This window comes from Oreochromis aureus, linkage group 10 (genome assembly GCF_013358895.1).
Source record: "Oreochromis aureus strain Israel breed Guangdong linkage group 10, ZZ_aureus, whole genome shotgun sequence".
Lineage (NCBI taxonomy): Eukaryota > Metazoa > Chordata > Actinopteri > Cichliformes > Cichlidae > Oreochromis > Oreochromis aureus.
In genome coordinates this window covers 35622417-35650325 of record NC_052951.1, presented here as the reverse complement: position 1 = coordinate 35650325, position 27909 = coordinate 35622417, and the positions used below count along the sequence as shown (strand labels likewise).

General features: G+C 46.4%; 1 protein-coding gene across 1 annotated transcript; it reads left to right on the top strand.

Moving 5' to 3' along the window:
* Positions 1-1068: 1068 nt before the first annotated feature.
* Positions 1069-27810, top strand: LOC116333244. Its single transcript, XM_031756429.2, has 27 exons — positions 1069-1107; positions 3342-3390; positions 4178-4254; positions 4916-4956; positions 6835-7338; positions 7611-7709; positions 7788-7971; positions 8480-8584; positions 8658-8762; positions 9123-9183; positions 14256-14376; positions 14894-15158; positions 15264-15463; positions 16669-16754; positions 17802-17984; positions 18078-18146; positions 18236-18335; positions 18596-18652; positions 18787-18913; positions 23751-23850; positions 23929-24130; positions 24553-24598; positions 24715-25145; positions 25228-25437; positions 25977-26082; positions 27157-27298; positions 27400-27810. Exons 2-27 carry the CDS (start codon positions 3358-3360, stop codon positions 27442-27444), a joined length of 3699 nt encoding a protein of 1232 aa, XP_031612289.2. The 5' UTR covers positions 1069-1107; positions 3342-3357; the 3' UTR covers positions 27445-27810.
* Positions 27811-27909: the final 99 nt, after the last annotated feature.

Here is a 27909-nt window from a genome sequence, read left to right as displayed (position 1 = left end):
CGTCTGTTACCCACCCGCTCGATAGCTAGCCGGGGGTTCAATGGTCACTCGAGCCGGCGAGAGCAGCGGACTCCCGGCTTCATCGTTTTCAGACCCCCGCTCTTTCGCTACTCAGGTTAGACATGATATATATAAGTCACTTGGATAACTTAAAAATGTGATTGTTTGGCTTTCTTCTGTGTTTTATTTGTTCCGGAGTAAATCGGTTTGGCTGAGATCAAAGTTATTAGATTGTTAGATTAAATAAAACTTTATTAATCCATCGGGTGGGTTCCTCCGGGATTTTCACACAGCTGAATAAACGTCAAACAGAAAACTAGCTGTGTCCCAAAACGTCGGCTGCATCCTCCTGAGGACCCGGCCTTCGCGGTCTACGTGGGCCGGGTCCTTCGAAGACCGAGAAGGCCGGAAGTGCGAGGCCGTGAAATGGGACGGTCTAGCCTTCAGATTTGTGTCACCGCTGTGTAGGGATGGGTATCGAAAACCGGTTCTTGTTGAGAACCGGTTCCCACTGTTTCAATTCCTTGGAATTGTTTGCCATTTTTGCAAACGATTCCCTTATCGATTCCCGTCACCCCGAATGACGTCACCACGTTGCGGAGCGTCGGAGCGTACCTGGCAGGAAACACGGCGCCTAAGCGGCTCAAACGCTCAAAAGTTTGGTTATACTTTACCAGAACGGATGACAACTGGGCAACTTGCAATACTTGCAAAGTAGATATTTCATTTAAGGGAGGAAACACTACGAATATGCAAAAGCATTTGCTCACAAAACACGCGATGAACTTAAATGAATGTCGTGTTTTTAATTCCACTCCGGACTCGTGAATCTCAACCCAGCAGCAGCGGTTTGCACGTCCTCTCCCGTTAATGCGGCAGGTAACTAATCAACTAACAGTGGATATTATGTTAGCGCGATCTGCTTTATTACAAAACCTGCCATTACTGTGCATTTAGGTGACCGTGATGAGAGAGACAGAGTCTGGCTGGCGCTCGCTGGCAGTTGTCGCTGCAGTCTACCGGTAGCGTCTCTTTTCAGGCCCGAATGTCACCGAGCAGTGACTAAGTTTGTGGTAAAAGCCTTGCACCCGTTTGCCACAGCAGATGGTAAGTGAATGTGTTTAATTGTAGGCAGGGACATTACTGGATATTCTTGTGTAATTGCTACAGAATAATTTATGTTATACTTTGTTATTGCTACAGAAGAATATTTATTTTATTATTTTACATTTACAATTTTCCCCGGGGACCCTGTGACACCCCATTGAAGAGCCGTAGGCTGTGGATCTCTTAAGATCTCACTGTTGGGTTTATAAGGCCATGTTACTCCTAAATTTCTATCTTGTTCAAAGAGAAGATATAAAACAAAATTCTAAGCTAATCGACCTTAGTGTTCTCCTTTTTAAAAATAAGAATCGATAAAGGATCGAATCGTTAAACAGAATCGAAAATGGAATCGGAATCGTTAAAATCTTATCAATACCCATCCCTACCGCGGTGTCTGTGGAGTTGAATAAACTCGGCCGTCTGCTCCTTGCTATCTAAAATATAACAGGACACTGGCGTAAATTCTCGACCGTCTCACACTTCTGTTTAATCAGTTTTCTTTTTGACGTTTATTCAGCTGTGTGAAAATCCCGGAGGAACCCACCTGATGGATTAATAAAGTTTTATTTAATCTAATCTAATCTAAAAACTTTAATCTCAGCCAAACCGATTTACTCACGAATAAATAAAACACTGAAAAAAGCCAAACAATTACATTTTTAAGTTATCCAAGTGACTTATATATCGTGTTTAACCTGAGTAGCAAAAGAGCGGGGGTCTGAAAACGATGAAGCCGGGAGTCCGCTGCTCTCGCCGGCTCGAGCGACCATTGAATCCCCCGGTTTGCTATCGAGCGGGTGGGTAACAGACGTCTCCGAAAACCTCGGCGCACTTTTGCAAATATGCGATGTCTTGATAAACCAAGCAGATATTTGAAGTTTACACAGCTACTTTCTCGCCTGAAAATATGTTAAAAGTTTATTTTGTGACCCAGAAAGATTAATAAGAGTAATATTAAAACTTAGTAGCGGCCGCCATTGTTGGCAGCTGAAAATTGGCTGGGCCGCGCTATGAATTCTGGGATATGGTGGGCCACGAAGGACACACCCGACCCATCCTTCAAATTCGGGGAAATGAAGGACGCATTTGTCAGCCGCATTTGAAGGAGTCGACGAATTGAGACAGCCTTCGTCGCCTGGCTGTGACGTAATCGGCCTTCAAATGCGGCCTCAGGAGGATGCAGCCGACGTTTTGGGACACAGCTACTGATTAAACAGAAGTGTGAGACGGTCGAGAATTTACACCAGTGTCCTGTTATATTTTAGATAGCAAGGAGCAGACGGCCGAGTTTATTAAACTCCACCCACACAGCGGTGACACATATCTGAAGGCTAGACCGTCCCATTTCACGGCCTCGCACTTCTGGCCTTCTTGATCTTCGAAGGACCCGGCCCACGTAGACCGCGAAGGCCGGGTCCTCCGAAGGATGCAGCCGGGACACAGGACACAGCTTTTGTCCCCACAAGGGTTAGGTTCAGAGGTCAAGCTTGTGGTCGGGGTCAGAGGTCACACTGATGATCACCTCACTAAGTTCACCCAGTTTTTTGCTCCCACCATAAAAAAATGAAGGAATAAAGTTGTGTGTAAAACTCTGTGTTATTAATGATTTATACAGAAGCTGTTACCATAGAGATTTACCTGTTGGTAATGCTGCAGAGCAGCCAGCAGGTGGAGCCGAGCTCTCAGGAGGTCAGAGGTCAAAGACATTCCTCACACACTGAGCTGCTCAGGTTACCTCTCTGTCCTTATTCACACACACCTGAGGCTCAACCTGTTTAAACCCACGAAGAAGAGTCACACACACACACAAACATAACACTATAACAATTTCACACATATAACGAGACACACAGTCACACACACAAATAGACATGCAATGACACACAAACACACACACACATAAATACACTCTCACACAAACGCACAAAGAGACACACACACGCTCACACACAGGTGAGCCACACCTGTGCCGGTCTGACTGGTGAGACTTCACTGTAAAACTGTCAGAGTTGGATCAGCTGACTTAAAGGAGCCTCACTTGTTCTCACCTGTGTGTGACACTGAGTCGTGCTCAGGCTGCACCGAGGCTCCAGCGGCCCGTAAATGTTGATCACATCAGGAGACAACACGTCTGTTCATACACACCAAATGTTCATTTAACGCGTCGCACTGAGAACGCCGCCCTAAACACACACACTCAGGGTGGATTTAACACTCTGTGTTTATGAGTGCAGGTGGAGCCGCAGCCCGATGACATCACACACACTCACGCAGCTCAGACAGGTAAGCAGGCACGCAGGTAACTCAGGTCTGATCCGGAGGAGCTGACGGACGCCAAGGTAACAACTGCTGTGAGACTGTGTGTGTGAGTGTGCTGAGGGTCTGAAAGGGGGAGTGTAGTCTCCATGAACAGATCACTGAGAGATTCAAAGAAAACTTTATGTTTCACTCTGACTGACAGAGACTCACACCGAGGTTTGTCGAGCTCGGCTTTGATGAGCTCGGCTTTGTCGTGTTTAAATGGAGATGTTTTATTGTGAAACTGAAGTTTCTCTGTGCGTTCCTCCTGAGGAGGAGCTCGTCCTTAAGTCAGACTCTTCCTGTTTCCTCTGAAGGCGTCACACAGCTGTGCGCTCACGGCTGGATTTGAACACTCTGACTGTGACATCTCTAAACCTCGATCATTGATGCTGTCCGACCTGGCGCTACATCAGGTCATGTGACTGGTTTGTGTCATTAAAAGATCTGTTCTGAGCTGCTGAGCAGAGGGAATCATGGGAGTGTTTCATGTTTGTAATGAAGGTTTTCCTCTTCGTGCTCGGTGAGCATCGTGCTGCTTGCCATGTTCCCGTCACTGGAACGCGCCGGCTGTCAAACATGTGACGCGGCCGCTGTGATCTCACTAATTGTGTTTCGTCTTCAGAGTGAAACGTGAGGTCGGAGGTTCCATGTTCAGGTCAAAGATAATCGCCTCCATCCAAACGAGGATCGTTAAAAACTCCTCTGATCAGCTTCTGAATGAAAACCAATCACAATGATCAGCTCACTAACGGCTCTTCCTGTCCTGCAGATGTCTACTCCTCCCATTCCGAAGCCTCGCCGCTGTTACTCGACGGGAAATCGAAGCTCCACCTCCTCACTGGGAAGGTCAGATAATCTTTAAATCTGCCAACGATCATTAAATCTGTGCTTCAGTCTCATTTCATTGATTTCATATCTTGCTCACATGGAGAGACAGCAAATCAGCACAGAGTCCAGTCTGAGTTAGCATTTATTTTGGAGGGACAGTAAACAGGAAGTGGAGAGAGCAGGTGGTGATGTGTGATACTGCAGAGTTTAGTATGGATGTCATTGAGGGCCAGTGTTACTGATACTGTGTTGGGATCATAATGGTATGGTTACATGAACGAAACATACGACACAAACGTTCATCTTCACACGTTTTTATGTTTGAGCTCAGCTGTTTTGTTCCCACTGTGATAATGTATTTAACACAGTTCAGTAGATCATCTGAATGTAGACTGTAATCAGTCTACAGTAGCAGCTGGGTTCACATATAACACATCAGTCATGGCTGTGACCTCTGACCTCTGTGCCACGGTCTGTCTGAGACGTTTCCTTTGTCCTCTCTTTGCTTCTTCTGCTTTTTCTTCTCCTCGCTCTCTCGTGTCTTTATAGAAGGTGGAGTTGTTGTCACAGCAGAGACTTTCACGGTGTTTTCAGTTACAGCTGTGACATCACTGCTTGGTCATGTGACCACAGGACAACCAATTACAGCAGAAACTGAGTCCTAATGTTTGTGTTTCAGTGCTGATGGAACTCTACAGCCAGCAGTTCAACAGAGTCCAGGTACACACACACACACACACACACACACACACACACACACACACACGGCATCATCATCAGGGTTTTACCAGCTGCCACGGTGACATCATCATCAGCTGATGATGATGTCACCATGTCCACCAATAAGCAGGTCAGGTGTGTGTGATGTCATCATGAATGGGCCTATAAAGTCAGGAGAAACCTGGAAATACAATCCAAACCTGTAAAGACAAAAAAAGAGGAGACTGGAGACCACAGAGACAAGAGAAGGCAGAGGGATGTGAAATTGAGTTTACATGGTGGGCTGTGTGGAGCCCACTGTGATCTAGAGTGGACCACACCAGTGAAACCGCTTTTTAACACCTAATCCCTGAAGTGTTCATCTAAGAGAAAAACATTCATGTCAATGGTAGGTGGTGAGCCGCGTTTCTGTCATTTCATTGTTTATCAGTTATTAATTTCTTTGGCGTGTGTGAACGGCCACAGTGAAGGTAAAGCTCAGGTAACAGTTATAAATCTATGCTCTCCTTAACATTTTCCAAAGACTGGACTGGTTCTGGCTGATTCTGGCCCCCGGGCCTTATGTTTGACACCCGTGAAACAGAACAGAGCATGTGTGTGACGTCCTTACTGCTTTGCTCCTGCTCCATGATGACACTTTGGTTCGGTCCCAACCTGCAGCAGGTCTGCGTGAGCGAGAGGGTTCCTTTAAGATGCAGGAAAGCCTGAAATGACCCTGGAACCACCATGGAATCATCCTGGAATCATCTCCTCTCTAACTAACACAGTCAGTCTTACACTGCTGAACCTGGACGATACAGTGATGATGATCCAGCAGACTCGGGCATCAAGCGCTAAGAGCTGAAGATGGTCCAGCTTCTTTCAGCTCCTATAAAGAGGATGACTTCATCAAACACACGAGACACGAAGGAAAGAATGAAACAGGATATTAAACACAAACATATGAAGACCTGAGCATCCAAACAGGAAGTGAGAGACAAACGTCGGTCCTTAAAGTGAGCAGACCAGCACGAGCAGCCAACAGAAACAAGACAGAGTTTAAGGCAGGCACAAAGCTTCGGCTGCTTCCTGTTGAAGACCATGCTCACTTCCTATGATCGATGAGGTCTCAGAAGTTCAAGCTCTGAGTCAGACTGACTGAGGACCAGTCGATTATTGATCACTGATCATTAAGTATACCAAAATAAAAGCTGCACGACCTCGTCAGTTTTATCCTACCAGTCAGCTGCCGACGTGTTTTCACTGCGAGCTGTTGAACCTGTTTGTTTGGGCGATGGAAACTCCTCCCGCTGTTTGTTCAGATATCACGGGTGATTATCTCAAACCAGTTTGTCTTCCTGTGGTAATCAGATAATCTCTGTAAAGATCCCGTCACGTCATGTCCCGGGCTGCTCCGACCAGATCACTTCAAAGACGGTGGAAAAATTCACAAAGTGAAACTGTGTTGGTCGTCTACTGACCCATAGAGCTCTGCCCAGGAAGCTTTTATTATGAAAGTGTCTCTCCAGAGAACATTACCAGACTCTTACTCTGAAGGACTCTTTCATGAAGCTCACCATGCTGTCACTCTTATTGTGACATTCCAGTGGAATATTAGATGACTTTTATTCTGAAAGCCCCCTGTAATTATATTGCAGGTGTTATTACTGAGAAAGTGTCACTAATATTGCTGACCTTTTATTGTGATAGTCTTCTTCGCTGTACTCTAAATGTGAAAGTCTAAATGAAAGTATAGGATTTTTATTGTGAATCATCATGTGGTATTACGAGACTCTTATTGTGAAAATGTCAGTGAGCTTTATTGAAGTCTTATTGTGAAAGTCTCTGAGCTTTTTATTGTGAAATAATGATGAAGATGATGTCATGTGTCCTCCTCAGATGAAGATGCTCGCAGTGCACTGAGTCGTAGCCTCACCTTGCCAACTCTGGACGGCGTCACTGGCGTGATCGCCACCAACATCCCGTCACTGGCAGGAGTCGCTGCTTCCATCGGAGGCTCCGCCCCCTGGAACCCCTCCACACCCTCTGCTCCCCCCTCCTTAGACAGCATAGCTAATAGCATTACCACCCACATACCTGACTTAGCAGAAGCTGCTAGCACTGAGGCTAACCTTGCATCATTCAATCCAATGCCACCTGGTGCTAACGCAGATACTGCTGTGTTAAACCCCGCCCCCTCCACTACACCTGCACCTGCTCCTAGCTTGGACAGCATTTTTAACTCACTGGCTAACATTCCCAGCTTTGCGGGGTTTGTTAGCGGTGTGGGTAACCCTGCTGAGAGCTTCTCTCCATCAGCCCCACCCCTCCCAAATGCTAAACCCCACCCACCCTCGCTGACGGGAAGTGGAGCTGGAGATGCTCGCATAGGTGCAATGTCAGGTACGACCACCAGAAAAAGGACATTTGTGTGTAATTTTTATATAAACATCAGGAGGGTATGATCCACAGTTAGAGAGCAGCTTCACTTCCAGCTGGTAGAAAGTGTCAGGAGGTCAGGTGCAGGTGGTCAGGTGCAGGTGATCACCTGAGGTGGTGCACAGCTTTAGGTCACCTGAACGTTAAACATTCTGCAAGCTTAAGAGGATTCAGACCTTTCTGAGGGTAAGAAGAACTAACATATGCTCTTTGTGTTCCTCTGAACCTGTGTCCAGATGTTGGAGCGCTGTCACAGCTGGTGACATCAGCTTTAGACCCCACCGCTGGAGTCACGCTGCCACCTGTAGAGGGTGCTGCAGGGTTAACAGGTGAAGGTACTGTTAGAGTTTCTTCTGCTGGTCTTCTTCCCACTGTCTTCCAACTGCTTCAGTTTTTCCTGGTTCTGGTTCCAGTTTTATCTCCAGGTCCTCATAGCACCAGAGCAGAAAACCCGTCGGACACCGCGTTGGCCTGCTGGACGACCCAAGAGGAAGCTGAATCTGAGTCATCCAATGAGGAGGAAGAATCAGGTGTTTGCCCCTCTCCTTCTACAGCTGAAGCAGATCCTCGTTCTGCCCCGACGACCAACAATGACAAGTGTGTGTGGTTACTGTAAATTCAGACCGCTCTCACTCCCGAGGCATAACATCCTGACGTTTTGTCACGTCCCGCGGCGTTCCTGAGGAACGCGAAAGGTGACCTTCCGTATTCTTATGGTACACGCTGGGTTATGGATGAAATGCAGTGGAATGACGGTCCTGCGGTAATAGACATTCCAGCCATGCATTCCAGCCCTAAACCTAACCTTCTCCCTAACCATAACCTCATTCCTAACCTTAACCAGCACTTTAATGACGTTAAATAGTGTTTTCCCGAGCGACTTTAGGAAAATGAACGAACATGTGTAGATTGAGTCCAAACGGTTCTCATATTCCCTCATATTTCCACTGTCGTTATGACGGTTTGTCACCTAGCGTAAAATGTTACGCTTTGGGAGTGAGAACGTGTCGGTAAATTGTAATACTGTAGGGTTTACCTTACAATGTAAAGCTCCTTAAAGGGTTTGAAATGTCTTTCTCATGGTGTTGTTGTGTTTGTTCTGCAGAATCTCGACTAATACTTCCTTTCGTTTGATACCTACTCGGCCGGCCCCGCCCCCTCCCAACACAGCGGGCCGATCAGGAAAATCTGTCAGACAAAAGACACCGAGGTAAACACAACTACGCACAACGCCTGCAAAACTAAATCGACCTTCAAAGTGTTAACGTGGGTGTGTCCTGCAGGGCGGCCACCATCCGAGTCTCAAGGAAGAAGGGCGCTGGCGGGAAACCTGCTCCTCAGAGCCCCGTCGTCCGGGCAAGCTGGCTGGATGTCTGGAAGGGCTTCAGGTAATGTCACGGCCATCACCAGCTTTAAGTTTCACAAGTCGTGCTTTAGATTCACTCCAGGACAGAGTCGGCCCGGGCCTCAAAACCTAAAGGGTGTCCACAAAGACCAGGTTCTCGAGTGGTCCGTACTATCTACTGTTGGGATATTTATCATTTATCTGCACCTAAAGATCTTCATAAAACGTTCTTCTTCATCTTCTGGTCTTTTGGCCTCATCTGTCTTATTCTCTGAAACAAAATCCCGTTAGAACCTCATATTTCCTATGGTATGAGCAGAGCCAGCTAATCTGGGACCCAAAATCATGTGACTGCTTACCTGTCAGTTGCATGGATGATGAACTTGTTTTCTGCCTTTAACAGACATAATGTATTATGGGCGACGCTGGACGGACAGCTGATGTCTCTGTGGAAGAAACGCACAGTAAGCTGGCATCTCTCACCTGTCTCACTGTGTTATTTACCTCACTCTGTGTACCTGTCTCCCCATGTGTACCTGTTTCACTGCCTGTACCTGTCTCACTGTGTGTATCTGTCAATTCAATTCAATTCAATTCAATTTCATTTATATAGCGCCAAATCACAACAACAGTCGCCTCAATGCGCTTTATATTGTACAGTAGATAGCACAATAATAGATTCAGAGAAAAACCCAACAATCATATGACCCCCTATGAGCAAGCACTTTGGCGACAGTGGGAAGGAAAAACTCCCTTTTAACAGGAAGAAACCTCCAGCAGAACCAGGCTCAGGGAGGGGCGGGGCCATCTGCTGTGATTGGTTGGGATGAAAGAAGGAAGACAGGATAAAGACATGCTGTGGAAGAGAGACAGAGATTAATAACAGACATGATTCGATGCAGAGAGGTCTATTAACACATAGTGAGTGAGAAAGGTGACTGGAAAGGAAAACCCAATGCATCATGGGAATCCCGGCAGCCTCACGTCTATTGCAGCATAACTAAGGGAGGATTCAGGGTCACCTGGTCCAGCCCTAACTATATGCTTTAGCAAAAAGGAAAGTTTTAAGCCTAATCTTGAAAGTAGAGATAGTGTCTGTCTCCTGAATCCAAACTGGAAGCTGGTTCCACAGAAGAGGGGCCTGAAAACTGAAGGCTCTGCCTCCCATTCTACTTTTAAATACTCTAGGAACAACAAGTAGGCCTGCAGTGCGAGAGCGAAGTGCTCTAATAGGGTGATATGGTACTACAAGGTCATTAAGATCAGATGGGGCCTGATTATTTAAGACCTTGTATGTGAGGAGCAGGATTTTGAATTCTGGATTTAACAGGAAGCCAATGAAGGGAAGCCAAAACAGGAGAAATCTGCTTCTCTCTTTCTAGTCCCTGTCAGGACTCTTGCTGCAGCATTTTGGATCAGCTGAAGGCTTTTCAGGGAGTTTTAGGACATCCTGATAATAAAGAATTACAGTAGTCCAGCCTGGAAGTAATAAATGCATGAACTAGTTTTTCAGCATCACTCTGAGACAGGATATTTCTAATTTTAGAGATGTTGCAAAAATGGAAGAAAGCAGTCTTACATATTTGTTTAATATGTGCGTTGAAGAACATGTCCTGGTCAAAAATGACTCCAAGGTTCCTCACAGCATTACTGGAGGCCAAGGTAATGCCATCCAGAGTAAGAATCTGCTTAGATACCATATTTCTAAGATTTTCAGGGCCGAGTACAATAACCTCAGTTTGATCTGAATTAAGAAGCAGAAAGTTAGCGGCCATCCAGGTCTTTATGTCTTTAAGACATTCCTGCAGTTTAACTAATTGGTGTGTGTTACCTGGCTTCATGGATAGATAGAGCTGCGTGTCATCTGCATAGAAGTGTAAATTTATGCTATGTCTTCTAATGATGCTGCCTAAGGGAAGCATGTATAATGTAAACAGAATTGGTCCTAGCACTGAACCCTGTGGAACACCATAATTGACCTTAGTGTGTGAAGAGGACTCTCCATTTACATGCACAAACTGGAGTCTATTAGATAGATATGATACAAACCACTGCAGTGCAGTACCTGTAATACCTACAGCATGTTCTAATCGCTCTAATAGGATATTATGGTCAACAGTATCGAACGCAGCACTGAGGTCTAGCAGGACAAGCACAGAGATGAGTCCACTGTCAGAGGCCATAAGAAGATCATTTGTAACCTTCACTAAAGCTGTTTCTGTGCTGTGATGAGCTCTGAAACCTGACTGAAACTCTTCAAATAAGCCATTCCTCTGCAGATGATCTGTTAGCTGTTTGACAACTACTCTTTCAAGGATGTTTGATATGAAAGGAAGGTTGGAGATTGGCCTATAATTAGCTAAGACAGCTGGGTCTAGAGATGCTTTTTAAGTAAAGGTTTAACTACAGCCAGCTTGAAGGCCTGTGGTACATAGCCGATTATTAGAGATAGGTTGATCATATTTAAGATCGAAGAATTAATTAATGGCAGGACTTCTTTGAGCAGTTTTGTAGGAATGGGGTCTAAAAGACATGTTGATGGTTTGGAGGAAGTAATTATTGAAGTTAACTCAGAAAGATCAATTGGAGAAAAAGAGTTTAAATGAATATCAATGGTACTAAAAGTAGCTGTAGATAATATTACATCTGTGGGATGATTATTGGTAATTTTTTCTCTAATCATTAAAATATTATTTGTGAAGAAGTTGAGGCTGTCATTTTTAGCATCTACATTAGGGCTGCCACAAACGATTATTTTGATAGTCGACTAGTCAGCAATTACTTTTGCGATTAGTCGACTAATCAGATCATGCATTCATTAGACATAAAATGTACAGCATATTACAACCAACATGCATCAAGTCTTATATAACTATCATTACCTCACAGCTTTTAATGAAATTTCCAGATTATCTCGGTGGAGTTTAATAAACTCGGCCGCCTGCTCCTTGCTATGTAAAATATAACAGGACACTGGTGTAAATTCTCGACCGTCTCACACTTCTGTTTAATCAGTTCTCTGTTTGACGTTTATTCAGCTGTGTGAAAACAGAGGAGGAACCCACCCGGGGGATTAATAAAGTTTTATCTAATCTAATCTAATAACTTTAATCTCAGCCAAACCAATTTACTCACGAACAATAAAACACTGAAAAAAGCCAAACAATAACATTTTTAGGTTGTCTAAGTGACTTATATATTACGTTTAACCTGAGTAGCGAAAGTCTGCGGTGATCTGAAAATGATGTGCCGGGAGTTGTGCCGTTCTCGGCGGCTCTAGTGACCCTCGAGCTCCCGGCTAGCTATCGAGCTGGTGGGTAACAGACGTCTCTGAAAACGTCGAAGCACTTTTGCAAATATGCGATATCTTGATAAACCGAGCAGATATTTGAAGTTTACACGGCTACTTTCTCGCCTGAAAATATGTTAAAAGTTTATTTTGTGACCCAGAAAGATTAATAAGTGTAATATTAAAACTGAGTAGCTGCCACCATTGTTGGAAAGTGGAATTGGCTGGGCCGTGCTATGAATCCTGGGATATGGTGGGCCACGAAGGTTTTACACCCGACCCATCCTTCAAATCTGGGGAAAAAGAGGACGCATTTGGAGCAGTCTTTGAATTTGGACAGCCTTCGTCGCGTCACTGTAACGTAAGGATGCAGCCCCTGAATTTGGACACAGCTACGATACCGGAGGTTGCTTCTTCTTCTTCGGGATTTAATGGCAGCTGGCATCCCTGTAGATGAATTTCTGCCATCTTCTGTTTCAGTCCGTTAATACACTCTTAAAACCTACTTATGCCTGTGTCTTTCAGGATCTTACAAAGCTTCAAACAACGCGTCGACTATTAAATTAGCCTTCGACGATTTTGATAGTCCACGTAATCGTGACTAGTCGCCTAATCGTGGCATCCCTAATCTACATGAATGTTAAAATCACCCACAATAATTATTTTATCTGAGCTGAGCACTAAATCAGATAAAAAGTCTGAGAAATCAGAGAGAAACTCTGTGTAAGGCCCAGGTGGACGATAGATGATAACAAGTAAGACTGGTTTCTGAGTTTTACAGCTGGGGTGGACGAGGCTAAGCATCAGGCTTTCAAATGAATTAAAAGTCTGTCTTGGTCTTTGGTTGATTAATAGACTGGTGTGAAAAATTGCTGCCACACCGCCCCCTCGGCCTGTGCTTCGAGATTTCTGGTAGTTAGAATGACTCGGGGGTGTTGATTCATTTAAACTAACATACTCATCCTGCTGCAACCAGGTTTCTGTAAGGCAGAGTAAATCGATTTGTTGATCAATTATTAAGTCATGTACTAACAGAGACTTGGAGGAGAGAGACCTAATATTTAATAATCCACATTTCACTGTTTTACTCTTTGGTTCAGATGTGGATACTGTATTGTTCTTTCTTTGTGATTTTTATGTTTAAGTTGTTTATTGCTGGTTTTAGTTTGTTGTTTTTGTCTGTTTGGGAGCTGACACAGTCTCAATGGAGATGGGTTTTGGGGGTAGCAGGAGGAGAGAAGCTGCAGAGAGGCGTGTAAGACTGCAACTCTGCTTCCTGGTCCCAACTCTGGATAGTCATGTTTTGGGGGGTTAATAAATTTGTCCATTTTGATATAAATTTGATATAAATACCTGTCACACTGCCTGTACCTGTCTCACCGTGTGCACCTGTCTCACCTTGTGCACCTGTCTCACCGTGTGCACCTGTCTCACCGTGTGCACCTGTCTTACCGTGTGCACCTGTCTCACCTTGTGTACCTGTCTTACCGTGTGTACCTGTCTCACAATGTTTACATGTCACACTGCCTGTACCTGTCTCACCGTGTGCACCTGTCTCACCTTGTGCACCTGTCTCACCTTGTGCACCTGTCTCACCTTGTGCACCTGTCTCACTGCCTGTACCTGTCTCACCGTGTGTACCTGTCTCACCGTGTGAACCTGTCTCACCGTGTGAACCTGTCTCACAATGTGTACCTGTCTCACTGCCTGTACCTGTCTCACAATGTGTACGTGTCACACTACCTGTACCTGTCTCACCGTGTGAACCTGTCTCACAATGTGTACCTGTCTCACAATGTGTACGTGTCACACTACCTGTACCTGTCTCACCGTGTGTACCTGTCTCACAATGTGTACCTGTCTCACAATGTGTACGTGTCACACTACCTGTACCTGTCTCACCGTGTGTACCTGTCTCACAATGTGTACCTGTCTCACAATGTGTACGTGTCACACTACCTGTACCTGTCTCACCGTGTGAACCTGTCTCACCGTGTGAACCTGTCTCACAATGTGTACCTGTCTCACTGCCTGTACCTGTCTCACAATGTGTACGTGTCACACTACCTGTACCTGGCTCACCGTGTGCACCTGTCTCACCTTGTGCACCTGTCTCACTGCCTGTACCTGTCTCACAATCTGTACCTGTCTCACAATGTGTACCTGTCTCACAATGTGTACGTGTCACACTACCTGTACCTGGCTCACCGTGTGCACCTGTCTCCCTGCGTTTGCTTTGCTCTTTAGGACCGGTTCAGTGAGGTGTTGTTTCATGTCTCCAGCATCACCAACGTGAAGAAACTGGACAAAGGCAGATTCTCTGTTTACTTCAGGAAGAAGCATTATGACTTCATGGCTCATAGTGAAGGTAAGAACAGTCGACTCTTCTGGTTTCTACTGGATTCTACTGACCCAACGCAGAAAGACCATCGTAGGATGGACTGGGGACAGCTCTTATCAGCTCTTGTCAGGTCTTATCAGGTCTCAGGAGTAATCACAGTCAGACTTTGGAATGAAGCAGAACTATTTTCACACCTGTTTGCTTTTTGGGTTCATGAATTTCTCTCTAAAACATCTCGAACTGTTAATTCTTTGACTCTGCTGTGATGGGTCCAGGTGTGACTGACTCTGATTTGAGGATCTGATCGTGAAATCAGGATCTTAAAACAGGCAGGGAGATCCTGTAGACTCTGGAAAGCAGCACATAGTCAGTGCAGAGAACCCAGATTGGTTAAACCTGGTTTTGTTTCCGGGTCAAACCTGATGCCTTTGTTTTAAAGCGGGAGAGATTTTAGCAGAATTACAAAAGAGACCCGAGGTCTCGGCTTCCCTGTTTCACTCCGGCCTCTCATATTTTTTTCTGCTTGCTTTTGTTTGTCTATCAGAGGTTCAGGACGGTTGGGTCACTTCTCTTCTCGCGACTCGAGGCAATCCAAGCCCCACCCCCCCAGAACTCCATGGACAAATCACCGTTAAGGACCCGCGGAGTCGTGCTTATGCTGCCCTCTGGGGTCATGACCTTTGGATTTACCCTAACAAGGAGGGCTTCCAGCTGGGTGTGGCCTCATATTCTGTCCCCCTGAATGTGGCCTCGGTCAAATCGACAGGAAAACACTCGTTTAGCCTCATCACTCCATACAGGACCTTCAAGTAAACCCCTGTCTGTGTGGCTGCCTGTCTGTCCATACCTGTATGGTGTTTATTTGTTTGCTAAAATTATATCCTCCTCTCTTTAACCCCGCCCCCTACCTATAGCCTGTCTGTTGAGTCGTCAAAGGATCTGTCCCTCTGGGTGGACAGGCTGTCTTCAAGTATCCAGAGCGCTCTGTCCTGCTGTCAGGTGGCGCTGCGTCTCTGGGAAAACCCGTACAACAAGGTGTGCGGGGACTGTGGTGCGGCCAATCCGGAGTGGGCCTCAGTCAATCTGCTGCTGGTCATATGTCAGCACTGTGCAGGTATGACAGCACACCTGGTACACATGAAGATTATTAATGCAGAGGGTTGTGTAACAGCAGAATGAGATGTGACGGTGTGAACCGTTTTCAGGATTCAAATGATCGTTGGTCACGGACGTAAAGAAGCGACGTTACCCAGGACTTACATCAGAACACAAGTATGAAAAATAACAAAGGCAGAAAATAAAAATATTGAGGAAAATATGCAACACAAAATCGATTTTAATCTACCCAAACAAAGGCACAGATTCATGTCCAAGAGACCGGACCTCCCTGTGCTCTTTTTAAAAGATCAGAGACTCAAAGCTGTCCTGTTAAGAATCTGGATGCTGTGAATAAGCAAATATAACCAGATGCAGAAGATCCTGCAAAGTGTCATTTAAAGGCCCAAAAGAGAAACCAACAAACACTGTTTAAGATCTCGGTGATATCACAGGAGTAGCATACTTTCAAACCAACAGAGCAGAAAGCTCTGAGATAAACAAAGAAGGTAAAGAAATGAAACCAAATGTGAGCCTGAGTCATTTTGTTAGCTGGAACAGTTTATATGATGCTGATTAAATGAAATGATACCAGCATTCCAGTTTCACCACTGCCAATAAAACGTATGCAGTCTGAGGGAAACACACCTGTCAATAAAACACACCTGCTGATAACACACACCTGTAGACTGTTGATACCCTATAACTCTCCCAGAAGAACACTAACAAATAAGTATGATTTGGATAATGCTAGCAGACTCACAGGTTTGAATGGAGAATGCTAACAATGCTAACAAACCCAGTTAAGGCCAAAACAAACAGACGGACAAATAGCACATACAGCAGGGCTGTTGCGTTAATAAATACACTCAGGGGATAAATCACTGCGAAAACACAACCTTTAACACCCAACATTTTCTTTTCTTTTTAACTGTGCAATATTTAAGGACTAAAGCACTGTGCAGCAACCGTACTCTCACTTTTTCATTCTTATTTACAGACTTGTACATACTATAGTCATTTATTTATTTAGTTATTTATTTAATTCATTTTTTCTTTGTTTAAAATTTATTGTACATATATACTTATACTCTTAAAATTGCCCTTTTTTCACTTGTAGTGAATTGGTTTGTATACAATTTTTGTTGTTCGAAAGAACAATGACAATAAAGATTCTGAGATTCTGTAAAACTCACTGAATGCAAAATGCTAACACGTTCTCAGGTCACCATCGAGGCCTGGGCAGCAACCTGTCGAAGGTGCGCAGTCTAAGGATGGACAATAAAATCTGGACCGAACCACTGATACAGGTGAGGGGGTGGGGATTGAACACGGTGCAGCACAAACACAGAGGCCCAGTTCAGCCAGCCAGTTAGCAGCTACTGCCGCCTGTGTCACCAACCACTGTTGTTATGATCGATCTGGTCTTTAAGTGGTGACGTGATGAAACCTGCTTCCGGGCTCAAAGTACCCTGCGTTTAATAAGGCTTTTGTGTTTTTAACATGTTTTAATGTTTTGTATCTTGTTCTATTTATTCTCAAAAGCCCCTAAAAACAGTCAGTGATCACTGTCGGCCTCTCTCAGTTTTTATTACCGCTGTTCATTTTAAAGCTCAGTTTTAAACCCTTCTGATGTAACTCCAGCCCAGCCCATGCAGCAGTATATTAATGACTAACCTCGTATTGTGGATGGATTATCTCAGTTGTTCTCCTGACTGAAGTTTGGTCCGTTTACAGCATCCTGCCATGCGATTGCATTTGTCTCTAACCATCAGGAACCCTCACGTTAACTTTTATCGAGTGGAAAAAAGTTAGCGTTCATCCTCCAGCTTTACTGTTTATATTATGCTAACATAGCTGTGTTGCTAGCGATCAGGTAGCAGATCGTTATATATCAGCTAGCCCAACTACAGTAACCCTACAAACGTCACTGCTGTTTACTTTCCTGTCTTCATTTATTTCAGAAGCGATAGCAGAGCTGTACGTTTTAATTTGTTTTAGAAATCTCTCAGTCGGGACAGGCTTTATTATATTTAGATGGAAACTAGCGAGCTAACTCCTTGCTAACTTCTAACTCTGTTAAGTTTAATTCAGTTTTCATGGATGCCTGGATGTTAAACTTAACTGTTACACCTGGAAGAGCAGCCGCAGTGATCGTTTGGCTTATGGACCTGCAGCGGAGTTTGGGCCCAGACACGGCTAATGACGTCAGACTTAAAGACTGGATAGAGACCAGTTTTTGTCTCAGGCTGTAAACATGTTTATTTCTGCTGTAGAGTTTTAACATTGGAGTCAATGCTGCCTCTGCTGGACATTATGGAAACTGCAGCTAACTTTTACCTTCAATCTTCTGCCAGCTGTTCGTTACCTATGGTAACCAGCTGGCAAATCAGGTGTGGGCTCCAGTGGTGCCAGCGGCAGAGCAGCTCCGCCCAGAGTGCACAGATGAGGAGAGGTCAAAGTTCATAAAGGCTAAATACAGCGGGGGGCGCTACAGACGAGTACACGCTCTGGCCTCATTTCCCTCCATGATGGAGCAGGTCTGACCCAGAATCAGCTCAGCCACTGCACACGCTCAGAGGCGTTACACAGGTGTCATATGTGTGACAGGTGTGTGTGTGTGTGTGTTTCAGAGGCTGTATCAGGTGGTCTGCACTGACGACGTGGAGGAAACGATGTCTCTGATCTGCTCCGGAGCAAAGGTACTGTCCTGTGTTCATGATGCTCGTTAAGCTTATTAAACATTTATAACACACACTCCCTCCTTCATCTGAGGCTCTCACCTGTGCAGGTGTCTTCATCAGACCCACAGACCCCCTCCCTCATCCTGCTGGCAGAGCGAGCCAATCAGGCTCTGCAGACCGAGCTGCTGCGAGTCAACGAGTACACAGGTAACACACACACTCACACACAGGTAACACACACACACACACACACACACACACAGGTCACACACACACACAAGTACCACACACACACACACACACACACACACACACACAGGTCACATACACACACACACAGGTACCACACACACACACACACACACACACACACACACACACACACACAGGTACCACACACACACACACAGGTGACAGTAAATGCTGATCTGAGCTCACCTGCCGCTCTGTGTGTGTTCTGTGCTCAGAGGTCCCGCCTCACCAGCCGCTGTCAGGTAGAAGGAGGTTGGACTCCGTTCCCTCAGGTATGCAGTTCAAATGAATCCAGGTGCACTCACAGAGATCAAAACGCTGTGCATGAATATGAGTGTGGTGACATGTCAGAGTCTCTTTGATCCACCCACACATCAGCAAACACTCACCTGTGTCACCTGTGCAGGTGAGGAGGAGGAGGAGCTTCACGGGAAACTGGAGGATGATCGTTTTCTCTTCTCGCTAGAAAACGAATCAGCAGCCTGCGACGTGCTCGACCTGCGAGAAGTCCTGTCTGTCTTCCTCAAAGATGGGTAAATATGCTGTACTAATACCTCTGGTACCACAAGTACTGCAGTACCTCACATTAATACTGCGTTTTAGAGGTTTTAGCAGAAAAACACCTGACTGAACAATCCAAATAACAACAGCCACAGGCTGTGTCTGAAAGGTGGAGGCCACCTTGATGAGGCCACGCCTCTGTGAATGTATGTTTGTGAACTTTGAACTCATTCATGGTGATGTCAGCAATGATGTAAAGCTCAACCAACCAGTGGCCGGGGTCACGGTGGCACACCTGTCAGCTGTTTTGGGAACACCTCGGTGTCAGAGCAGGAGGAAGTGGAGGGTCAGAGGGAGGTCGGGGTGTCTCTGCTACGACTGTCAGGAAATTCATTCAGTTGCACAGTGTGAGGAGGAAGCAGCGTCCCCGTCCTGTCTGTTGGACAGTGTTTCCTCTGGGCCGACCCGAACTCATTCAGAGGTAACGCCATGACAGGACCAAGCACCTGTGGCCTCAGCTCTCTACTCCAGCTTCAGCACTGGAGGTGCGGAACGTGGCCCGCTCTGAGTCAGTGTACCCAGGACGCTGTGCCACACAGCGAGCCCGAGCACCGTCCCAGGCTCCTTCAGGGTCCTTCGTTTCATCAAAGGGTAGCTCTGAATCACTCAGGACCAGTTTGTTTTGGGACATCCCAAATCATCTGCATGATGTGTGGATAGAAGTAAGGACCCGACAGATTTAGTGCAGGACACACGGGACTGAGCTCAGACCACTGCCAGCGTCAAAGCTACACCAAAGCAACACGCTGAGCTCTTTACACACAACCGGTGAAGCTAACACAAACAGCAGAGTGGACACCGGCCTCGCCAAGCGGTCAAAGCCGGATTTACAACAGCGGATCGGCAGGCTCAAACACTTCTACCCACACCTGCTCACACAGGTTAACCACCGACACCACAGCAGCTCTGACAGTGATTCATTACCTCCCACATGTAGGAGCAGCGGTACGTGAATGCTGTGAGTGCTGACGCAGTACTGGGAGCAACTAACATGACATGGATCACACTACCCTGATACTCAGCGAGTACTCGGTGTACTGCATGGACGAGTACTCACAGGCTGAGTCAGTGTAGATAAAGGTTACTGCCTCCCACCCGCTGAATGTTTTACATCACAGGAAATTCCCACAAACAAAACAGTAAGCTCAGGGCAGCCAACTCTGACACTGCAGCTCCCTCTGCTGGACACCCCTGTTCACTGCAAACACCTACAAACCGACTCAAACGGCGAAGCCGAAAAAATCAGTCGTTTCATACAGTTACCAAGGCAACAGCAAAACAAAGTGACTGGCTCCTCAGCTCTTATCGTTACTCTTCATCTGCAGCAGTTGCAGATCAAGTTTTGCTCACAGGAATGTTCAGACGAGTCTGCTCCAGGCTGTTTGTGTTCAGGTATCAGCTGCTGTGTCTGAGGTGGAGGTGTGGCCTATCCCAGCTGTCATAGGGCAGGAGGCGGGGTCACCTGGGCAGCTCACCTGTCTGTCATAGTACTTTTATAAGAACCATCAATAATAATCATAAACTGATAGTTTACTAATGTCATAATGAAAGGAATCTTTACTGGGATTTATGACATCATAACAGCCTGCCTACTTACAGGTCCTTTAAACCAGGTGTGATAAACATCAGCACCTCTACAGATCATCTGTCTGTGAAGGTTCTCAGTCATCCAGGTCATCGTAGTTAAAGGAGTTTGCAAAGAAAAGCGTCTGGACTTCTGTGAGTTGCTTGAAGACGTTTCACCTCTCATCCGAGAAGCTTCTTTAGTTCTAAGGTCAAATGGCCGAGAGTCCCAGATTTAAACCCAGTGGGAGTATCCCCCCAAGGAGGGACAAAGGACCCCCTGGTGATCCTCTAATCACATGAGCCAAGGTGTGAAAGCGGGTGTGGGACCTAATCAGCCAGGGTTTCGGGTGAGCTCATTGTGAAACCTGGCCCCACCTTGTCATGTGAATTCCTGAGGTCAGATGGCCCAGGATGTGAGTGGGCGTTAAGGCGTCTGGGGAGGGAACTCAAAACTGGATTATAGATGGCAGACAGTTGGTGTCGTAAACCACCGCCTCTGTTCAAAGATGGTCGCTCACAGTGGACATAGATGGCCTCTTTTCACTCCTCTTTCAAACCATCTGTCCTCTCTGTCCAAAATGTGAACATTGGCATCCTCGAAAGAGTGACCTTTATCCTTAAGATGCAGGTGGACTGCTGAGTCTTGTCCTGTGGAGGTGGCTCTTCTATGTTGTGCCATGCGCTTGTGAAGTGGCTGTTTGGTCTCTCCAATGTAGAGGTCTGGGCATTCCTCGCTGCACTGTACAGCATACACCACATTGTTCAGTCTGTGTTTTGGAGTTTTGTCTTTCGGGTGAACCAGTTTGTGTCTGAGTGTGTTGCTGGGTCTGAAGTACACTGGGATGTCGTGCTTGGAGAAAACTCTCCTGAGTTTCTCTGATACACCGGCTACATAGGGGATGACAACGTTGTTGCGTCTGTCTTTCTTATCCTCCCTCGCTGGTGTCTGATCTTCTTTTCTGTGCCTCTTTGCTGACTTTATGAACGCCCAGTTAGGATAACCACATGTTTTCAGTGCTTCCTTTACATGTGTGTGTTCCTTCTTTATCCCTTCAGGCTTGGAGGGAACATGTTCTGCCCGGTGGTGTAGGGTCCTAATTACTCCAAGTTTGTGTTCCAGAGGGTGATGGGAGTCAACGAGGAGGTACTGGTCCGTGTGTGTGGGCTTCCGGTAAACTTCAATGTTGAGGTTGCCATTCTCTTCAATGTGCACGGCGCAGTCCAGGAAAGGCAAACAGTTGTCCTTAGTGTCTTCCCTGGTGAACTTGATGTTTTTATCCACAGCGTTAATGTGCGCAGTGAAGGATTCCACTTCTTGTGTCTTGATTTTGACCCAGGTGTCGTCTACATATCTGTACCAGTGGCTGGGTACTCTCCCTTTGAAAGAGCCAAGAGCCTTTCTTTCCACTTCCTCCATGTAAAGGTTGGCTACAATAGGTGACACGGGGGAGCCCATGGCACAGCCATGTTTTTGTCTGTAGAAGCCTTCGTTGTATTTGAAGTATGTTGTGGTAAGGCAGAGGTCTAACAGTGTGCAGATCTGATCGGGTGTGAAGTTGGTCCTGTCTTCCAAGGAGCTGTCTTCTTGTAGTCGTTCTCTGACAGTCTCCACTGCCTCCGTGGTGGGTATGCAAGTGAAGAGAGAGACTACATCAAAGGACACCATGGTTTCATCTGGATCCAGGGTAAGTTTCTGGACCTTGTCGGTGAAGTCGGTGGAGTTCTTGATGTGGTGTGGGGTGTTCCCCACGAGAGGTGCCAGGATGGTAGCAAGGTGTTTCGCAATGTTATAAGTGGCTGAGTTTATGCTACTGACTATGGGTCTGAGTGGGACCCCTTCCTTGTGGATCTTAGGAAGTCCATAAATGCAGGGTATGGCATCCCCTGGATAAAGGCGGTGATATTTGAGGCGGTCAATGATTTTGTCCTTTTCAAGGTCTTGAAGGCAAGCTATAACTTTCTTTTTGTAGCTGCTTGTGGGGTCTCGTTTTAAAGCTTCGTAGGTGTTGTTGTCACTGAGGAGAGTAGTGATCTTTGTGTGGTAATCTGTTGTGTTTAGGACCACGGTGCACCTTCCCTTATCCGCTGGTAATATAGTGATGTTGTGGTCTTTGCTCAGGGAAGCGACGGCCTTCTTTTCTTGTGGTGTAAGGTTAGACGGAGGGACTTTGGCACTGGAGAGGGTGGCTGAGACTTTCATCCTGATTTGCTCTGCTTCTGTCTGTGATAATTTATTAATCCGTATGGCGGTTTCTGTGGCTGTGATGAGGTCCACTATGGGCAACTGTTGCGGAGAAATGGCGAAATTGAGTCCTTTGGCTAAAACCTTCTTTTCAGGTTCAGTGAGATTCCGGTCTGAAAAGTTCTTTACCCATTTCTCCCGACTGTCTTCAGGTGTGTTTTCTTCTCTGAGTTGTGTGGTTTCAGACTGAGGAGTGTGGGTTTTGAAAGCAAGGTGTGAAATTTCCTGCGTTGTCTTTCTTTTCCTTGAGAGTGTTGGGCCCGCTGAGCCTTGTCCACAAACTTGTGAACCTCTTCTAAGATTGGAGAGGGTAGAAGGGTTTCCAATTCCTGCAGAGTCTGGCTGATCTTGATCTGGAGCGCATCTATAGTGAAATGGACCTGTCTTATCCTTTCACTTAGAAGGTGATTCTGTGCTCTCTGTAGAATCAAGTCTGCTCTGTGTCCCCTGACAGTGGATCCAAGGCGCAAGCTCTTAGGAACAACTCTGCTTTGTCTGCATCTTAGGTTGAAACGAAGGTGGTTCCTATAATCCGCCAGTTTCCTTGATTCCCTTTCATACTCCCGTACCAGTTGAAGGGTGTTCCTCCCAAAATGTACGGCAATATGTCTGTAAACCCTGGCTGATTAGGTCCCACACCCACTTTCACACCTTGGCGCATGTGATTAGAGGATCACCAGGGGGTCCTTTGTCCCTCCTTGGGGGGAAACTCCCACTGGGTTTAAATCTGGGACTCTCGGCCATTTGACCTTAGAACTGAAGAAGCTTCTCGGATGAGAGGTGAAACGTCTTCAAGCAACTTAAAGAAGTCCAGACGCTTTTCTTTGCAAACTCCTTTGACTCTACAGATCATCCAGAAGAACGTTCTACAGGCTGGTTATTAACCAGGCAGTATAAATGCTGCGTAGTACAAAAACATCACTGAGGGCATTTATTATCGAGGGTTACAGTGTGTCTCTGTGATGAAGATGACCAAACCATTACCTGCTGCTGTGTTTCAGCCCAGCTCATCAGTTTGAGATCGTCACACTCACAGATCAACTGATCTGTGCAGCTGACAACAGGGAGGGGCTGTCGAACCACCTGGTCCATATTCTGAAGGTAATGTTGGTTTGGGTCAGACTTTTCCCTCTAAATCCACAGCTCAGGTCCTCTGACTGACTGAATTCTTGTTTCCAGGTGATTCTTCCAGGGGGCGTGTCTTATGCTGAGGTGGGCGGAGCCTCCGCAGTCAGTAAAGTGTGTATTGTAGAAGTGGGCAGGGCTTCCAATCATCCAGAGGCCTGGCTGCTGCTTTGGGAGGATGGAGTCAGCATTCACCCTGTCCACAGAGAATCCCATGAGTCTCTCACAATTGATCTGGGCATGCTCAGTCACCACGGTAACAGTCTCTGTCTTTTGAGCATGGGCCTGTATGTTGTTTTGGTAAATTCAGTAGATGTTGAGGGAACACATGTTGATCTGTTTGAGTGCTTTCTTGTTGGAAATATTTTCCACCCATGACTGGATGTTGGTAAAAGTCCTCCAGCTGACAGTTATTCCGTGTGTAAATGTTTTCATTCACACACACTCGTGCAGCACGTTATTCTTTGATCATCGGTCTGGTGTCACCATCTCTGCCCTTCACACAGCCTGAACTCTCCGAGCAGCTTTCAGACTTCTTTAACATTCAGAGCTCTTCTGTGGCTGTCAGCATTCTGTTTGCAGACGAGTTGTGTGTATCTGCTAATATCAGTGAGGCTGCTGCTGAATGTGAGGACAGTTTGATATCAGTGACCAGTCTGGGTTTATCTTCTCTTACAGAAATGGATCCATCTGAAAACATCGTCACCATGGCAACTGCAGACAGGTGTGCAGCATCACTCTATAACATCTTCATTAAAACTAATGATGTGAATTCAGAGCCTCTGATTGGCTGACACCACCACAGGTATATGTGACATCACAGCTGGTTTTTCTCCTCAGGAGGGTGTCGTTGCGTTTCGAAGAGCAATACAGCTGTCAGTCCTGGTTCACCCACCTGCAAAGAGCTCTTGCCAATCAGAGCCGAGCCATGCCACGTCCTCCTGCAGCCAATCAGAGCCCAGCCGTGCCACGTCCTCCTGCAGCCAATCAGAGCCCAGCCGTGCCACGTCCTCCTGCAGCCAATCAGAGCCCAGCCGTGCCACGTCCTCCTGCAGCCAATCAGAGCCCAGCCGTGCCACGTCCTCCTGCAGCCAATCAGAGCCCAGCCATGCCCCATCCTCCTGCGGTCAATCAGATCCCAGCCCTACCCCATCCTTCTGCAGCCAATCAGAGCTCAGTTTCTCGGTCTCTATACCCAGTGATGGATGTGCGGCTGAGAGGTTCGGTACCGCCGGCCATCGAGCGCTGCATCTCCCACATCACCACCTATGGTGAGCTGAGGTCACCATGCCGGCGCAGTGACAGGCAGCAAAGCATCATGGGATACTTCTAATGCAGCATTTTCTCTCTCAGGTCTGAAGGTGGAGGGCGTGTACCGGCGCTGCGGTCTCGCTTCAAAAGTCAGCCAGTTGGTGGAAGCCTTGATTATATCACCAAACTCCGCCCCCCTGGAGAGTCATGAGCAGGGCGTGCTGGATGCTGGCTCCGCCCTCAAACAATATGTCCGCCGGCAAGAGAGTCTGATTCCCAACGGAGCCCAAGGGCAGTGGCTGCAGGCCGCAGGTACACGAAGAACTACTGTCTGAGCTACTACTATATGTAGTACTGCTGTCTGTAGTGCTGCTGCAGTATCTGTAGTCTGTACTGTAGTACTAATAGCAGTAATCTCTGCAGGAACAGCAAAAACTTCAGAGACCTTATATGAGCTGCTATTAGCAATCCTGCAGTTTTTCTGAGTGAAGTGAAGTAACTGTAACCTGACGGGGCAGAAAAACTGTGTAACACTAAAATATTCATAGATTTGTCTCCAAAACAAGGTTTAAAAGACTTTTTCCTGGAGTTGTACTTCTACTACTGACTGGGTTTATTCATTCATCATCAGTGTCTCTGACTCCGCCCACCAGAGCACTGCACATACCTACACCCATATTAGCGGGCACTGATGAGGTCCAATCAGATGTCTCCTAAAAGAAACGCTGGTCACATGACTGCTGTGAAAAAACATGTACTGCAGTGTAACCGTAGTACTACTGACAGTATCCTGACAGCAGTGATACTGCAGTAGTTGTAGTACTCTCTCTAACAGTCTGTTTGTCTCTCAGGTGTGTCAGACGAAAAACGCAGGTTTAAGGAGTACAGACGGTTACTACGGCAACTTCCTGATGACAACCGAGCGACCCTGAATGCTCTGTTTGGACACTTCTACATGTAACGCACACACACACACACACACACACACACACACACACACACACACACACACACACACACAGAATCAGAGCAGTTTATTTAAAACAGTAACAGACTAAACTAAATAACACAACATTAATGTTACACACAGATATGTGTTGTTCAGTGGTGCATTATGTCAGTCTTCCACTGAGCATGCTCCTGTGACCCGCCCAGCACGTCATGGAGTGGGTGGGAGGTCCAGCACTGTCCTTATCTTGGACAACATCCGCCTCTCTGACACCACCCTAAGGGCGTCCAGCTCCCCTCACGGCTCCTGTCAGTGGGCGGGATCTATCAGGGAGCAGGTGAACATGTTGGCATCAGAAACAGAAAACACAGCGTCTGTGAGGCGTTCCCACTCTGCAGTGGACCGGCGGTGAACCAGCCAGAGGGTCGCGATGAGGGTGGTGGTGGTGGTGGTAGGACGGTGCCTGGGAAGATGATCGATCCAACAGATGAGCTGCTGGTGCTGACAGAAACGTGTCCAGCACACAGAGCACTGAGGCTGCACCCTCTCGCAGGGGGCGACCACCTGCTCAGTTTAAACTGTTTCCTGTCTAACTGAATAAAATAAAAAGTTCATTTTGAACATTTTGGGCGCGTTGGAGTCACAGAGGAACAGGAAGTGGAAGTTCATTGGACAACGACTCAGTCAGTCAGTTTCTCAGTCAGCCCCGCCCCCTCGCTACTCACAGTTCCTGAGTCTGGCAGCAGGGGGTGTAAGACGTAGTTTCAGAGCTCGTGTTTGCCTCTGTCTCACCTGAGATTACCTGACATTGTCACCTGATCACACTCACATCCTACTAGGAGAATCTCTCAGACACTTCACCCCCCGTTTATCAGACAGTCACAGTGGTAAATGCTTCATGTTTGCTCTTTAATGTCATTACCTGGACTGACATGCAGGTAGGAGGGCTGGAGTCACCTGAGTTTGAATCGAGTGCTGATAGAACCTGTTAATATGATTTATTTATTCTGATCATAAACACAGTGAATGAAACCAGCACACAGAACATCACCTGCTCACTGACTCCTCCCCCTCTCCCTCAGGGTTCAGGTGTTCTCTCAGGTGAACAAGATGTCGGCCCATAACCTGGCTGTGGTCCTGGTCCCGTCCCTGTTCCAGGCCATGAACCAGGACTTGATCACCCTCACTAAAGAGTTCATCATCCACCACACCCTGCTCTTCCTCGTAAGTTTGCTGCTTCCTGTTTCCTGTTTCTACGACGCGTTTGGGCTCAGCTGATCCAGCTAACCCAGAGAAAGCCTGACTGATGTGACGTTTGTGTGCAGACCCCAGACTCGGCTCAGAGGCAGGAGCAGACCACTGTCTTCTGATGAAGATCAGCTGGAGCTTGTTTCTTTTAGCTTACTGTGAATCTTTTGGGATGTTGAGGAAACTGTTGTTATTGAAATCACTGGCCAATCACTGTCTACTTCCTGTTTCCTGTCAGTTGAACTACAGCTATCAGAGAGAATGATTACTATTGGCTCCCCCTGCTGGCTGCTCTCAGCCTTTACGGTGGTTGTTAAATGAATGTTAATGTGAGGCTCTGCAGCTGAGCAGGGTGTACCACTGTGTATGCTGAGCACTCACTTTATGATAGTATTTTTCTGTGGTTTCAAATGTTATCTTTAAATCTGCAAATAATTCATGAACTGAACAAAAATCTGAACATTTAATAAAATCTGCCTTTAATTCTTGTTTTAGTTTGTAATTAACATAATAATAGATCGACTTCATTGAATTTAAATAATTGACCATTCCCGTTCAAAGACCCTACATTATGACAGAGAAACCCC

Coding starts and splice junctions, on each gene's coding strand:
- LOC116333244 (XM_031756429.2), top strand. CDS start 3,358: ATGACATCACACACACTCACGCAGCTCAGACAG. Junction 15,159..15,263: donor ACTCCATACAGGACCTTCAA/GTAAACCCCTGT, acceptor CCCTACCTATAG/CCTGTCTGTTGAGTCGTCAA. Junction 23,851..23,928: donor ACCTGGTCCATATTCTGAAG/GTAATGTTGGTT, acceptor TCTTGTTTCCAG/GTGATTCTTCCAGGGGGCGT.